Genomic DNA, 17,788 nt, shown 5'->3' on the forward strand with positions numbered 1-17,788 from the left:
AGACTAGTAAGGTTTGAGGTCAAGATAAACGGAGCAAAGTACAGAGAGATCCTTGAAGAAAATCTGTTCCAGATCGCGCAGGACTTCAGACTTGGGCGAAGGTTCACCTTCCTACAGGACAACGACCCTAAGCACACAGCCAAGACAATGCATTTGTGGTTTCGGGACAAGTCTCTGAATGTCCTTGAGTGGTCCAGCCAGAGCCCGGACTTGAACCCGATCGAACATCTCTGGAGAGACCGGAAAATAGCTGTGCAAAAACACTACCCATCCAACCTGACAGAGCTTGAGAAGATCTGCAGAGAAGAATGGGAGACACTCCCCAAATATAGGTGTGCCAAGCTTGTAGTGTCATACCCAAGAAGACTGGAGGCTGTAATCATTGCCAAAGGTGCTTGAACAGTGAGGGAAAAAAGTATTTGATTCCCTGCTGATTTTGTACGTTTGCCCACTGACAAAGAAATGATCAGTCTATAATTTTAATGGTAGGTTTATTTGAACAGTGAGAGACAGAATAACAACAAAAAAATCCAGAAAAACGCATGTCAAAAATGTAATAAATTGATTTGCATTTTAATGAGGGAAATAAGTATTTGACCCTTTCTCAATCAGATTTCTGGCTCCGAGGTGTCTTTTATACAGGTAACAAGCTGAGATTAGGAGCACACTCTTAAAGGGAGTGCTCCTAATCTCAGCTTGTTACCTGTATAAAACACACCTGTCCACAGAAGCAATCAATCAATCAGATTCCAAACTCTCCACCATGGCCAAGACCAAAGAGCTCTCCAAGGATGTCAGGGACAAGATTGTAGACCTACACAAGGCAGGAATGGGCTACAAGACCATCGCCAAGCAGCTTGGTGAGAAGGTGACAACAGTTGGTGCGATTATTCGCAAATGGAAGAAACACAAAAGAACTGTCAATCTCCCTCGGCCTGGGGCTCCATGCAAGATCTCACCTCGTGGAGTTGCAATGATCATGAGAACGGTGAGAAATCAGCCCAGAACTACACGGGAGGATCTTGTCAATGATCTCAAGGCAGCTGGGACCATAGTCACCAAGAAAACAATTGGTAACACACTACGCCGTGAAGGACTGAAATCCTGCAGCGCCCGCAAGGTCCCCCTGCTCAAGAAAGCACATATACATGCCCGTCTGAAGTTTGAATCATTCAGATGTTCATTGGCAGAGGACAACTGGGTGAAATTGTTTAGGTCAGATGAGACCAAAATGTAGCTCTTTGGCATCAACTCAACTCGCCGTGTTTGGAGGAGGAGGAATGCTGCCTATGACCCCAAGAACACCACCCCCACTGTCAAACATGGAGGTGGAAACATTATGCTTTGGGGGTGTTTTTCTGCTAAGGGGACAGGACAACTTCACCGCATCAAAGGGACAATGGACGGGGCCATGTACCGTCAAATCTTGGGTGAGAACCTCCTTCCCTCAGTCAGGGCTTGAAAATGGGTCGTGGATGGGTATTCCAGCATGACAATGACCCAAAACACACGGCCAAGGCAACAAAGGAGTGGCTCAAGGAGAAGCACATTAAGTTCCTGGAGTGGCCTAGCCAGTCTCCAGACCTTAATCCCATAGAAAATCTGTGGAGGGAGCTGAAGGTTCGAGTTGCCAAACGTCAGCCTCGAAACCTTAATGACTTGGAGAAGATCTGCAAAGAGGAGTGGGACAAAATCCCTCCTGAGATGTGTGCAAACCTGGTGGCCAACTACAAGAAACATCTGACCTCTGTGATTGCCAACAAGGGTTTTGCCACCAAGTACTAAGTCATGTTTTGCAGATGGGTCAAATACTTATTTCCCTAATTAAAATGCAAATCAATTTATAAAATTTTTGACATGTGTTTTTCTGGATTTTCTTGTTGTTATTCTGTCTCTCACTGTTCAAATAAACCTACCATTAAAAGTATAGACTGATCCTTTCTTTGTCAGTGGGCAAACGTACGAAATCAGCAGGGGATCAAATACTTTTTTCCCTCACTGTAAAGGGTCTGAAAACCAATGTAAATGTAATTTTTCTGTTTTTTATTTTTAGATTATTTGCAAACATATCTAAAAACATGTTTTCACTTTGATATTAATGGGTTATTGTGTGTAGATTGTGTAGATTTTTAATCCATTTTAGAATAAGGCTGTAACGTAATAAAATGTGGAAAAAGTCAATGGGTCTGAATAGTTTCCGAATGCACTGTATATATTTACAAAAAATATATTCGGGGGATTGGAAGTGATGCAGAAAATTTCATTGCTGGAACAATCTATCTGCAATTTCAAAGCTGATCCCCCCCCAAACTGTACAAAAAATAAATAAATACGAAATTATACCCTCTCTTACCTGGCGGGCACCTCAATGTTTGAGATAGCGTAGAAGTACTTGAGCAGGTTGTCTCTCTGCACGTACGTTCCCCCCCAGGGCTGGCCGGAGCAGCCTCAGCCGGAGGTTAGTGAAGGTAAAGAAGTCCCTCAAGCCCTTCATACTCTCCATGCGCGTGTACAAGCTGTCCATGTTGAGTAACCTCGGTCCGGCAAACACCGCAAAACGCTCACGAACCTCGAACTTCACATTCTTATCGTTCTTCGACCCCACCCAGCGTGAGAACTGCTCGGTGCAGATGACACGGGTAATATTTGCAGGCAACAGGTCACGGACAAGCTTCGGCGGCATGTTGAAGGCATCTAGACAATCATCGGCGTAGAACTGGTAGGATTGCCAAGTGCGACCATGGTCCATGGACTTGTCCAGCACCATGATGGTGGGGCGGCCGTACTCGAAGGTGATGGCGATGTCATCGGTCAACTCCAGGCTCTTGTTCCAGGCCAGGGATATGTTGGCCAAGAGGGGTTCTGGGTAACGGGACCATGTAACTGTCTGCCAGTAGGTGATGCGGCCTGTGCGCTCGCGGTCCTGCATCAGCTGGGGAGGGTGGGCCAGGTCCGAGTTGGAGGCATCACACTCATCACTGCACAGGTAAGGGTTCTCCTGGAGAGGGGGAGGAGAGACGGGAGTGGAGGGAGGGAGAAGGGGAAAGAGGAGAGAGGGACAAGATAATCAGTTGCTAGTAAAGGGTTGCACTCACATATCAAGTCTCTAGCAGGTAAGTTGGAATATACTGTGACTGAAAAAAAACACACTGCTTCCAAGATATTGGAAAAAACTGATTTTATTACAATAGCAGTTTCAATCTATAGTCAGGCAAAATCATCAAAGCTTAGACTGAAACATTGGGTATCTTGAAACTTTATATGCGCATGAATTTATCCTTCTAATCAAGTCAGTGAACTACACCTGCACAGAAAACTAACCGTCAGTCAAAAGCACACAACCAGCCTATAACAAAAGCAAGTCACAGTTCTGTGGAGGCCGAGTTTATAAATCATCTGATTTATGATGACACTGCGATAATAGAAAAAAACAACAAGCATAAGCAAAACATATTGGACGTAGTTTGTGAAAAGCTATTCTCAGAAGAACCACTACTCAAATCTTAGCCTGAAGATATGTAGTCATACTGGTTGTCTTTCCTGCATAGTACATAGCTGTACATAGCCCATCTGTAAATAGCCCACCCAACAACCTACCTCATCCCCATATTGTTTTTATTTACTTTTTGCACGCCAGTATTTCTACTTGCACATCTTCATCTGCTCATCTATCACTTCAGTGTTAATTTGCTAAATTGTAATTACTTCACTACTATGGCTTATTTATTGCCTTACCTCCTTACGCCATTTGCACACACTGTATATAGATGTTTCTATTGTGTTATTGACTGTACTTTTGTTTATCCTATGTGTTACTCTGTTGTTTTTTGTCACACTGCTTTGCTTTATCTTGGCCAGGTTGCAGTTGTAAATGAGAACTTGTTCTCAACCTGTTTAAATAAAGGTGAAATATTATTATTTTTTAAATATAGTAGTTCATTGATTGAATAATGTCACTGACTGGCCCAGAGATTCCAAATCAAATTTAATTGGTCACATATGCGCGATTAGCAGATGTTATTGAGGGTGTAGCGAAATGCTTGTGCTTCTAGCTCTAACAAGTAATATCTAACAAATTACACAACGTATACCCCATACACACAAATCTAAGTAGGAATGAATTAAGACTAGATAAATATGGACGAGTGATGTCAGAGGGGAACGGACTAAGATACAGTAGAATAGTATAGAATACAATATATAAATATGAGATGAGTAATGCAAGATATGTAAACATTATTAAGTAAATGAGATACCGTAGAATAGTTTAGAAAACATTATAACATGAGACGAGTAATGAGTAATGCAAGATATGTAAACATTAAGTGACTAAGATACAGTAGAATAGTATAGAATACAGTATATACACATAAGACGAGTAATGCCAGATATGTAAACCTTATTAAAGTGACTAGTGTTCCATTCCTTAAAGTGCCCATTTCTAGTCTATGCCTACTGGCAGCAGCCTCTAATGTACTAGTGATGACTGTTTAACAGTCTGATGGCCTTGAGAAAGAAGCTGTTTTTCAGTCTCTCGGTTCCAGCTTTGATGCACCTGTACTGACCTCGCCTTCTGGATGATAGCGAGGTGATCAGGCAGTGGCTCGGGTGCTGTAGGTGTCCTGGAGGGTGGGTAGTTTGCCCCCGGTAATGCGTTGGGCAGACCACACCACCCTCTGGAGAGCCTTGCGGTTGCGGGCGGTGCAGTTGCCGTACCAGGCGGTAATACAGCCTGACAGGATGCTTTCAATAGTTTGTGAGGGTTTTAGGTGACAAGTCAAATTTCTTTAGTCTCCTGAGGTTGAAGACGCTCTGTTGTGCCTTCTTCACCACACTGTCTGTGTGGGTGGTCCATTTCAGTTTGTCTGTGATGTGTATGCCAAGGAACTTGAAGCTTTCCACCTTCTTCACTGCGGTCCCATCGATGTGGATAGGGGGGTGCACCCTCTGCTGTTTCCTGAAGTCCACGATCATCTCCTTTGCTTTGTTGACATTGAGTGAGAGGTTGTTTTCCAGGCACCACACTCCCTGAGCCCTCACCTCCTCCCTGTAGGCTGTCTCGTCATCGTTGGTAATCAAGCCTACTACTGTTGTGTCGTCTGCAAACTTAATGATTGAGTTGGAGGAGTGCTTGGCCACACAGTCATGGGCGAACAGGGAGTACAGGAGGGGGATGAGCACGCACCCTTGTTGGGCCCCAGTGTTGAGGATCAGGAGACTGGAGGTGATGTTTCCTACCTTCACCACCTGGGGGCAGCCCGTCAGGATGTCCAGGACCCAGTTGCACAGGGCGGGGTTAAGACCCAGGGCCTCGAGCTTAATGATGAACTTAGAGGGTAATATGGTGTTGAATGCTGAGTTATAGTCAATATTCAGCATTCTTACATAGGTATTCTTCTTGTCCAGATGAGATAAGGCAGTGTGAAGAGTGATGGCGATTGCATCGTCTGTGGATCTATTGGGGCGGTAAGCAAATTGAAGTGGGTCTAGGGTGGCAGGTAAGGTGGAGGTGATATGATTCTTGACTAGTCTCTCAAAGCACTTCTAGATGACAGTGGTGAGTGCTGCGGGGCGATAGTCATTAAGTTCAGTTACCTTTGCCTTCTTGGGAACAGGAACAATGGTGGCCGTCTTGAAGCATGTGGGAACAGCAGACTGGGATAAGGATTGATTGAATATGTCTGTAAACACACCAGCCAGCTGGTCTGCACATGCTCTGAGGACGCGGCTAGGGATGCCGTCTGGCCCGGCAGCCTTGCGAGGGTTAACACATTTAAATGTTTTACTGACGTCGGCCACGGAGAAGGAGAGCCTACTGTCCATGGTAGCGGGCCGCGTCGGTGGCACTGTGTTATCCTCACCCAGCTGTGTTGGGTTCAGTAGGGCACACAGTAGAACAAGTTTTTGAAACAGAAATGTATGTTTGTTGTTGTTGGACGATTTATCACACCATTTCAAAATGTTTGTTTCTGCTGAACACGGCCCTAGTGTTCCAGGCCATCAATCCTTGTTAAGAGAGGAAGAATGGAAAAACTAGCAGTACAAGATATCTTGAGGCTACCGAATTGAACAGCCCTGCTATAGAAGATCTAACCGTGTGGGTGGCTATGACTTAATACTGAAACGACTGGGTCTTTCTCCCAACAACAACATTAGATGAGATCCTCCCACTCTCACTAGGGAGACGTGGCACGCTTATTTCCTCTCAGATAACCTCATTAACTACTGCTGATATCACCCTCTTATTAGACGTAACACAACGAGGCACAGACACAACACAGTAAAACAGTGAGAGATGCCTGTGAAACACAACAGCTTGCTACTCCATAATACACAACTAGGGTTGCAAAACCCTAGAAACTTTCCCAAAACTCATTGGAAGATTCCAGGAATCAGCAGGAAATCAGCAGGAAAACAGCAGGAAATCAGCAGGAAAACAGCAGGAAAACAGCAGGAAAACAGCAGGAAAACAGCAGGAAAACAGCAGGAAAACAGCAGGAAAACAGCAGGAAATCAGCAGGAAAACAGCAGGAAATCAGCAGGAAAACAGCAGGAAATCAGCAGGAAAACAGCAGGAAAACAGCAGGAAAACAGCAGGAAAACAGCAGGAAATCAGCAGGAAATCCGGAATCCTCCAACCAGGATTTCAAACCGGAATCTGGCCCTAGGTCAAGAAAAGGTACACATTTTTGTCCACCCCTACCTCCTGCTTCCGATGCAGCAACCTACATTGGAGAGGATTTGTGACCTGCCCTAAGGAAACGACCCCTGACCTCCAAATCCTATTGAAAATGATTACACTCAACTGACACTGTCACACTGTCCCAGATACACAAGGACACGTAGGTTACATAGCGGAACTGCAATAATGCAATATACAGGACAGAGTGACGGAGGGTCTGTGTAGAGAATTATGCAAATACAGTGTTTGTGTATTTGTGGTTTTACAAGCACATCTGAAACTGGTGTGGAACTGAGCAGTGATGCACTAAATTATGCACTTGACCTTATTGTCTGACCTCTCTGTTTCTTAGATAATCAGGGAGGGGGGAAGTATTTTGTTGTGTATGGGAGGGTTGCGTGTGAGTGGCTGTGTGTTGGTATTTGTTTAACCCCCCTCTCCCCTCCCTTTCTCTTTCCTTACCCCCTCTCCCCTCCTCTTCTCTTTCTTCTACCCTGCCCCATATAGCTACCTCCTGCCAGCAGTATGTACACACACACACACACACACACACACACACACACACACACACACACACACACACACACACACACACACACACACACACACACACACACACACACACACACACACAGATCCCAGCCAACTGCTACAGCAGGTGGCCCGCACCGCTAATCCCATCCAGCATTTATCCTCGCTGGGATCCTGTTGCAGCGACGATGAGCACCACGGCGATGGAACTCTGTCGCCGTAAACATGCGGCAGTAATAAGCAGGTTCCCTTTTTGGGTGGGACGCGTCCCAATCGGAGCAGAAGCTTGCTCATTCCCTTAAGCTTAGGGACCTAGATCTGGCTCAGAATACACAATAACCATGGTCTAGAAACAATCTAACCTAAGTACGAGACTCAGTCAGAACACATGTAGTTAATTTTAGCCAGTTTGCTACAGCAGGAAAATAATCCTGCTGCAACAGCAAATGTGAAATATTATGTGAATTATAATTAACGGCCATTTTTGTAGGGGTTGATACAGTTTTTGTTAGGGAAAATCAAGTCTGAAATTTCAAAGTGGGAATTCCAAACTTTAGAAGCATTTTTAACTCAAATACACTACTGGTTTACATTTAATGCTGTGCAAAACAATTATCAGCAACAAAAGAGTGATCAAATTAAGATCTTACATCTGTAAACAGTATTTTATGAGCTGATATGACGCGTCCCAATTGGAACAAAAGCTTGCTTGAGCCCTCATTCCCTACACCTGAGGGTTCTAGATTTGGATACTGACACTCAATCATAATGGTCTAAAACACTAAAACCTAGGTGTGATACTCTGAATCTGAGAAATATATATTTTTTGTGTGATTTGGAGAATGTATGGAGCAGATGCAAATATAAATGGGCATATCCATCTTTATGAGAGGAAACACTCCAGTAAGTTACAGAGACATCCGAACACTAAACAACTATGTAACAAACATAATATTCAATTCAAACAACTCACAATATCAATACAATTTGTCTGTTTGTCTAAGAAGGAATAGGACTCAATCAAATTCAAATGACCTACATCAAAATTAACAGAAGGCATGCTTTGTAATCTCTCTCTCTCTCTCTCTCTCTCATTCTCCTTGCCAGCAAGGGCAATAAAGTCCAGGACAGCCAAAGAACACAATGTAGTTTCTTTGGAACAATCATCCAATGAAATAACCATCCCATTAAAACAGCCCACAGTGAGACAGAGCCAGGGATATTACTTCCTGGCTCAGTGTGTTTGTTTTGTTGTTTGCTGTGAGTTAAGGTCACCAGAGGACTCTGTCTCCCTTGCCCTGTTGGGGAATGTGATTGTCCCGTACATAAGAAGTGTATGTCTGTTACATTTTAGAAAGTCGCTCTTATCAAGAGCGACTTTAGGTAAAGAGTGCGCACATTTTCATTCGTCCTGGTCCCCAATGGGAATCAAACCCACAACCCTGGCGTTGCAAGTGCCATGCTCTACCAACTGAACCACGTGTGTGTCAGTTATTATGCTGTTGAGTGTGTGAGTGATATTGGGAGTAGTAGTGATAGGATGAGTGATGAATTGTTTGAGCATGTGCGCACGCACGTGTGAGCGTGTGGGTATCAGTGTGTCTATCAGTGTGAGTGGAAGTGTGTGTCTATGTGTCTGCAACATTATGCTAAACCTCTTTGTCACTCAAGATGGTGCAGACAGAGAGGACCGCCTCGCTTCTAGTCCTTATGAAACTTTGCAGTATTTCGTTTTTTTTATGTATTATTTCTTACATTTTTAGTCCAGACAATCTTAAGTGTTATTACATACTATTGGAAGAACTATTGGATATCAGAGCGACATCAACTTACCAGCACTATGACCAGGAATACGACTTTCCCAAAGCGGATCCTTTGTCCGAACCACTCAGGGCATTTGAACTGATTCCAGAGGCTAACCCAAAACAACCCCGCCGGAGAAGAGGAAGACGGAGCGGTCTTCTGGTCAGACTTCGGAGGCGCGCACACCACCCTCCGCTTACGAGTATGTTACTCGCTAATGTCCAGTCTCTAGATAACAAAATCGACGAAATCAGGTGTGGAAGGACCACCAGAGTGCAGGCTGGGCTCACGGATAGTAGCCCAACCAGGCATGTGAGTCAAGGTGACGGTACTAATGACATATTCTCTTTCCCCTACGAGAGAGAGGAGGGAACCAGCAGAGAGGAGAGGAAAAAGAAAGAATAAGAGTGGTTGCTCCGCCAAAGGAGAGGACGTATTTTGGAAGGCGAGGGGAAGAAGAAGATAAACCATCTCTGGAGAATGGCCACCAAGAGAGGGGAGCTATCCACGAAGAACCATTAAGACGGTGACAAACCCGTGATTTTTGTTATAGTTTAAAGATAATCGTCTTGTGTTCCTGTTTCATCTGAAGAAGAAGATGTATGTTGTTCCTTGGGAGATTCTCATTGGTTGTGTTGGAGTGTTTGTATTGACAGAAATCCCTCAATAGAGAACTGTGTTCAATCAAGAAAACCCACTCCTGACTCGTTTATTCCACCTTTCCGCTTTAGAGTGACACCAAATTACTTGGTCAGCTCACACAGGGCAAGGGCTGCTTTCCAGAGAGACATCAGGGATTGTAACATACTCTGTTTCACAGAAACATGGCTCTCTCGGGATATGCAGTCGGAGTCGGTACAGCCACCTGGATTCTTTGTGCGTTGCGCGGACAAAAAATAAACATCTCTCCGGGAAGAATAAGGGTGGTGGTGTATGTTTCATGATCAACGACTCACGGTGGAATTGTAACAACATACAGGAACTCAAGTCCTTTTGTTCACCTGACCTAGAATTCCTCACAGTCAAATGCAGACTGTTTTATCTCCCAAGAGAATTCTCGTCATTTATTGTCACAGCTGTGTATATCCCCCCTCAAGCTGACACCACGACGGCCCTCAAGGAACTTCACTGGACTTTATGCAAACTTGAAACCATATATCCTGAGGCTGCATTTATTGTAGCTGGGGATTTTAACAAAGCAAATTTGAGAACAAGGCTCCCTAAATTCTATCAGCATATCGACTGTAGCTGGAAAAACACTAGATCACTGTTACTCTAACTTCCACGATGCATACAAGGCCCTCTCCCGCCCTCCTATTGGCAAATCTGACCACAAGTCAATTTTGCTCCTCCCTTCCTATAGACAGAAACTCACGGAATCTGACCAATCGGAATCCACGCTCAAGATTGTTTTGATCACGCCGACTGGGATATGTTCCTTACCTGTCACCCTAGACCCACTTCAATTTGCTTACCGCCCCAATAGATCCACAGACGATGCAATCACCCTCATACTGCATACTGCCCTATCCATCTGGAAAAGAGGAATACCTAGGTAAAAATGCTGTTCATTGACTATAGCTCAGCATTCAACACCGTAGTACCCTCCAAGCTCATCATTAAGCTTGAGGCCCTGAACCCCGCCCTGTGCAATTGGGTCCTGCCCCCAAGTGGTGAAGGTAGGAAACAACATATCCACTCCGCTGATCCTCAACACTGGGGCCCGACAAGGGTGCGTGCTCAGCCCCCTCACGTACTCACTGTTCACCCACGACTGCGTGGCCATGCACGCTTCCAACATAATCATCAAGTTTTCAGACAACACAACAGTATTGGGCTTGATTACCAACAACGCCGAAACAGCCTACAGAGAGGAGGTGAGGGCTATCGGAGTGTGGTGTCAGGAAAACAACCTCTCACTCAACGTCAACAAAACAAAGGAGATGATCGTGGACTTCAGGTAACAGCAGAGGGAGCACCCCCCTATCCACATCGACGGGACAGCAGTGGAGAAATTGGAAAGTTAAGTTCCTTGGTGTACACATCACAGACAAACTGAAATGGTCCACTCACACAGACAGCGTGGTGAAGAAGGCGCAACAGAGCCTCTTCAACCTCAGGAGGCTGAAGAAATGTGTCTTGTCAACTAAAACCCTCACAAACTTGTACAGGTGCACTACTGAGAGCATCCTGTCAGGCTGTATCACCACCTGGTACGGCAACTGCACTACCCACAACCACAGAGCTCTCCAGAGGGTGGCGCGGTCTGCACAATGCATCACCGGGGGCAAACTACTTGCCCTTGAGGACACCTACACCACCCGATGTCACAGGAAGGCCAAAAAGATCATCAAGGACAACAACCAGCCGAGCCACTGTCTGTTCACCCCGCTACCATCCAGAAGGCGGGGTCAGTACAGGTGCATTAAAGCTGGGACCGAGAGACTGAAAAACAGCTTCTATCTCAAGGCCATCAGACTGTTAACCTCTCTAGGGTAGGTGGGACGAAATCGTCTCGCACTATTCAACAGCCAGTGACACATCAGAGCGCCAAATTTAAAACGACAAAATGTCATAATTCAAAGTTCTCAAACATAGGACTATTTTACACCATTTGAAAGATAAGACTCTCATTAATCTAACCACACTGTCCGATTTCAAAAAGGCTTTACAGCGAAAGCAAAACGTTAGATTATGTTAGGAGAGTACATAGTCAGAAATAACCACAGCCATTTTTCAAGCAAGCATATATGTCACAAAAACCAAAAAACACAGCTAAATGCAGCACTAACCTTTGATGATCTTCATCAGATGACACTCCTAGGACATTATGTTATACAATACATGCATGTTTTGTTCAATCAAGTTCATATTTATATCAAAAATCTGCTTTTTACATTAGCATGTGATGTTCAGAACTAGCAACTAGCATACACACCGCAAACTTCCGGTGAATTTACTTAATTACTCACGATTAACGTTCACAAAATACATAACAGTTATTTTAAGAATTATAGATACAGAACTCCTTTATACAATCGCGGTGTCAGATTTTAAAATAGCTTTTCGGTGAAAGCACATTTTGCAATATTCTGAGTAGATAGCCCGGCCATCACGGCTAGCTAATTTGACACCCACCAAGTTTGGCCCTCACCAAACTCAGATTTACTATAAGAAAAATTGGATTACCTTTGCTGTTCTTCGTCAGAATGCACTCCCAGGACTTCTACTTCAACAACAAATGTTGTTTTCGTTCGAAATAATCCATAGTTATATTGAAATAGCTCCGTTTTGTTCGTGCGCTCAGGTCACAAGCCGAAGGGTGACGCGCGAGCGCATTTCGTGACAAAAGAGTTCAAAATATTCCATTACCGTACTTCGAAGCATGTCAAACGCTGTTTAAAATCAATTTTTATGCGATTTTTCTCGTAAAATAGCGATAATATTCCAACCGGGCGACGTTGTATTCGTTCAAAGACTGAAAGAACAAAATGGAGAATTCACATGAACGCGCATCTCCAGTGTCACTGTCCCCAGGCAGGCCAGTAACAAACTCTGCTGCTGTTCTTTGTCCAGAGACTGCAGACATCTTATTACACTTTCTGGCGCCTTCTGAGAGCCAATGGAAGCCTTAGAAAATGTCACGTTACAGCACAGATGCCGTATTTTCGATAGAGAGGCTACAGAAGGACAATAAATTGTCAGACAGGGCACTTCCTGTATGGAATCTTCTCAGGTTTTGGCCTGCCATATGAGTTCTGTTATACTCACAGACACCATTCAAACAGTTTTAGAAACTTTAGAGTGTTTTCTATCCAAATCTACTAATTATATGCATATTCTAGTTTCTGGGCAGGAGTGGTAAACTGATTAAATCGGGGTACGTTTTTTTCCGGCCGTGCAAATACTGCCCCCTAGCCCCAACAGGTTAAACAGCCATCACAAACAGAGAGGCTGCTGCCTACATACAGACTTGAAATCATTGGCCACTTTAATAAATGGATCACTAGTCACTTTAATAATGCCACTTTAATAATGTTTACATATTTTGCCTTACTCATCTCATAAGTATATACTGTATTTTATACAATTTATTGCATCTTGCTTATGCCGCTCTGTCATTGCTCATCCATATATTTGTATTTATATATTGTTATTCCATTCCTTTACTTAGATTTGTGTGCATTAGGTAGTTGTTATGGAATTGTTAGATTACTTGTTAGATATTGCTGCACTGTCGGCTCTAGAAGCACAATCATTTTGCTACACTCGCAATAACATCTGCTAAATGTGTGTATGTGACCAATACAATTTGATTTGAAGTTGATGGTGACGAGGGCCGGGGCATCTGGCTACTGCTACATCACAGGACAGTCTGTGTTCAGATTACCAGCAGCCAGGTCTGCTCTAAACAGGTTTGCACTGAACAGGTCTGAACTGAACAGGTCTGCACTGAACAGGTCTGCTCTGTACAGGTCTGCTCTGTACAGGTCTGCTCTGATGCCTAAGAGATGAAGGGAGAGCAACTCTCAGGGGATGGAACTTACATTATAACAGGACAGGAGGGCAGCCAGGAAATCCTGGCCTGCTCTTCAGCTGTACTACGTCCTGAACTCCCTCAGGACACAACCGATGTATACCATGACTATAGGAACACTTAACACTAGACTGTGTTCCATATACAGTTGTCATGACGTGGCCCTCTTTGGGTATAGCGTGCCTTTCCCCTCTCTCTCGCCTACACCCAGGCTGCTGTTATCTCAGGTCGTAAATTCCTGGAGGAGACTCTCTTCCTCATGGCCAGACATTATAGAGAGAGAAAAGGTTTCACAGAGAGAACAAAGGAACTTCTTCCACCTCACAGGACTTGAGAACTGAACAATTTTCATGTTCTGGAGAATGTATAAATGGTCGGTGAAATAGCCAGCTACGAACTGGTCCGCTTAGTACAATTTTGTGAAACTTATGAGAGACAATGCAGCCTCATTACCATAACCCTGTTTATACAAGAGTCTCAGTTGTGAGGCTTGCATCTAATTGTTGTATAAAATGAATGAGTAAAGATGAAACTATTTGTGCAATTATGTAACGTGATTTTAAACAGTTTAATGAAGGAAACTCCAATTCCCTTTGGAGTTGAACTAAATCATTGGCCCGCCCCATGAGCACAGACATTGATCTGGCGTCATGGGACAGCCCCTTTCTGTTCTTCCGAATATAACCCCCACCTTGGGAATTTATCTCGAGACCATGCTTCTCTCAGTTACGAGAGGGCTAAGGTTTGAGTAGAGACCAGCTTACCTCGATAACCACGAGAGGGCTAAGGTTTCAGACGATTGCTGAATTCTTAACCATACCACGTGGTTAAACTCTGAGACTATCGAACCGACAGAATAAGAACAAATCTTTGATACTAATTACTAGTCTGCAGCTAGGAATTCGGTACCATTGAACGCGAAGACCGACAACCGCCGAAACATCTATTCTATAACAACATTGCTGAATGTATCTCTGAACCATTTTAACCACGGCAGAGAGAGAGAGAGAGAGGGCAGACAAACTCTCCAATAGAAACGAACTTTCCAACAGAGATCACGACGACACACTGAGCGTAAATATATATATTGATTGCAATTATTCCCGAATGAGTGAGCGTTCATGTGCAAAGGATTAGCACTTCAATTGTTATAATTATCAACTTTGTAGTGTCTTTTATCTCAGTCGATCCCCACTTCCCTTTTGTCCACCAAGCCGCGATACCGGTTTAACCCACTAAGGCGCATTCCCCTATCATTTCCTTGTTTGTTTGTGCATTTCTGTGATTATTTAGTTAGTTAATAAATAAATGATTTAAGACAATTGATGTATGGATGATTCATAGTGAAGACTGGGTTCGTGCAGATAACCAACAATTTACGACGTTTAGAATGAGACTAACGTGAGGTAAAGAATAATTCATTAATTAGAAGACTAATAGATATTAAAATATCTGAAAGTTATATTAGGAAAATTATAACTTTGTAATCTGAATATTTTCCTTGGTGCCCCGACTTCCTAGTTAATTACAGTTACATGATTAAGTTTGTTTAATCACGTAATAACAATTATAGAGAATTTTTGATGAAAATAAGTCTTCAGTTTAATGATGCCAAAGACACGACACAGTACTCAGTCCAATTACTACTAAAAGAACACTCAGGGGGAACCACTGTTAGTGTACACCTGTTGTTTACGAAGCATGAAACAAAGAATAAACAACAACAATTGATTGGATTCTTATAATCTTTGGGGACATCCTGCCATTCTTGTTTACTGTAATCCCATGAGGGAGGAAATCCTAACTAACTATATAGACTATGTTCCAAATATTGTACTCAATCCAAGGATCAGACAGGTGAAGTGCTATCATCGGGAAGCTTAGAGGTGGTTTGAGTTCTTCACCTCAAGCTGTCTGAGCCTTGCAACAGATCCTCCTTAGTCCCACCTTGAATGGCCCAAGACTCTATTGATATTAGGCCACCAACAAGCCATGTGTACCTAAACAGTATCGCGCACACACGCACTTACTAAACACACACACACACACACACATACACACTGCCTGTGTAAGCTTGTAACATGCATTACCATGAAAGCATAAAGCCTCCTGAAAATTCTCAGCAACGAAACAGTGATTCAAATTAAGAAATTAAATGATGAAACCATTTTTTTTTTTATTATGCCAAGACTATGTTAATACACTGATGATAATTGCCTATGAAGCAGAAGGCCTTTAATGTTGCAGGTATGGGTGTGGTTGGAGGCGTGTCCAACCCACAGGTGCAATCTTGAATTCGACTGCGGGCCCATTGTTTGGAGAGCATTGTTTGCTACTAATTTCAGGCCTTTTTAATCAACATTCCAGATATTTTTTTGTGGAAATATACATTGAATATTTTAGAGCCATCATCTTCCATTGGACCTTTACATTTTCTGTTGGAGTATTGACTGTCTACCTGGGATTGTGTTGGTATTCTCTTTTTGTATTTTTGTAAATGTTTTTTTCATTGGTTTACAAATATTTATTTGGACTTGGGCTTCCATTCAAAGACTTAAAGACTCAACCAGAGGTTCTGGTTGGACTTATAAAACATTATTTATAAAAAAACAACCAACAATATGTTTTTTGAACACTATAATTTGTTTAAAACCATGATAGCTGTACTTTTAGTTTATGGTTGACACAGATTGTTCCATTAGCAAAGCACGTGAATGCATCCAACTCATATTCACAACTTTACAACTGGTAATTAACAACTTACCACTTGGTTATGAACGCAGCATAAGGTTTTCAGTTACATGGTGAATTTTGCTCTTTGGACTTTCGGCTCAGGACTATTCATGTGTTGTTTATGATAGAATCATTATTGTGTTGCTTATGTTGAAACCCTATGATGTTCCTATCAATACACCATTATTGCCCTGACCAATTCCCCCAATCTTATATTTCTAACAAGTTTGTGTGGTTTATGCAAGCTAGTGGTTCTATGTTCCCAGAGTCAGATCCATCTTTAGCTGCCATTATTACTCCTTGTAGAAGGTTTTTGGTGCAGGCTTTATTCCAGCCCAGTACTAACCCATCTGAATTATCTATTCAAGGTCTTGATGATTAGTTGCTCACTGCAGGTGGTAATCAGGTGTGTTACTACTGGCTGGTTTTACAGGAACAAGATAATCAGGATTGAAGACCTAACTCTCTCTAGGGGTTGGCGTCAGTGCCAAGGCCTGCAGGGTTTGGGTGTCCCTAAATGGATCTGTCTGCCGGCGCAGGGCAGGAAAGCTTGAGAAGGGGCAGCAAAGGCAGCATGGGCAGAAGTAGCCAGGGAAGGGGCAACGAGGGTAGCCAGGGCTGAGGTAGCCAGAGAAGGGTTAGCCTGGGATGATGCAAAGAGGGCAGCCAGGAAAGAGGCAGCCAGGGAGAGGCAGTCTGGGAAGGGTTATCTTGGGCAGGGGGAGGCGGCATGGCCTTGGGCCCAGTCTGGGAAAGAAATTATCTACTGACTGTTCTCTACTCCACAACACCACCAGCTGCCATCTTCCTCTCCTTCCAGCTACTCTCTCTCCCTCCCTTTCTCACTCTCGTTCTAACTCTCTCCCCACCTCTCTCCCTCCCTCCGTTTCTCACTCTCTCCCCACCGCTCTCTCTCTCTCTTTCCCCACCTCTCTCTCGCTTTCTCATGTCTATTTTTAGAGCTGGCTGATTTCTACCTTCTAAAACAAACAAACTCTGTTGTGGGACAGGAAGGTTTTTTTCTTCTTTCACACATGCACACACACACCGTCCCTCATCTGTCACTACACAGGCCCATGCACATACATGGAGGTACTCTGTTGGTTTTGGTTCAAACCAAGCCACATGAAAGACGTACTGTACGCTAACGCAGGCTTTTCGTGTGTGTGTGTGTGTGTGACTGTGTGTGTGTGACTGATCCAGCTTGATACAGTACAGGAGCATCGTCCTCAATAGAAAAAGATGGTGACCATGTTTATAGGAACTACTGTACTACTACTACTACTAATTAAAAACAATGTTTTAATTGAGAAGAAGCCATTGGTCCAAAGCTAAAAAATAATGGAAATTCACATGAGCGCCACAATGTCTACAAAACCCATGCTCTACCAAGATTTTCCAGCACACAGCTCTGGCCTACTACAGTAGCTGTGTTGGTCTATTGTACTTCAAACAATGTGTATGCAGGTTGTTTAGGATTCAAACCTTCTCAAACAGCCCAA

At 43.6% G+C, this 17,788-nt stretch overlaps 1 protein-coding gene across 1 annotated transcript in view; it reads right to left on the minus strand.

Annotated features, from left to right (window-relative positions):
• The window catches only part of ntng2b (netrin g2b), a 121,680-nt gene that overhangs the window by 82,683 nt on the left and 21,209 nt on the right, over positions 1–17,788 (minus strand). Inside the window, 2 exon segments of the mRNA XM_045693045.1 lie at positions 2,354–2,427; positions 2,429–2,998. Of these exon segments, the coding sequence (XP_045549001.1) occupies positions 2,354–2,427; positions 2,429–2,998 (644 nt within the window).

This window comes from Salmo salar, chromosome ssa01 (genome assembly GCF_905237065.1).
Source record: "Salmo salar chromosome ssa01, Ssal_v3.1, whole genome shotgun sequence".
NCBI lineage: Eukaryota > Metazoa > Chordata > Actinopteri > Salmoniformes > Salmonidae > Salmo > Salmo salar.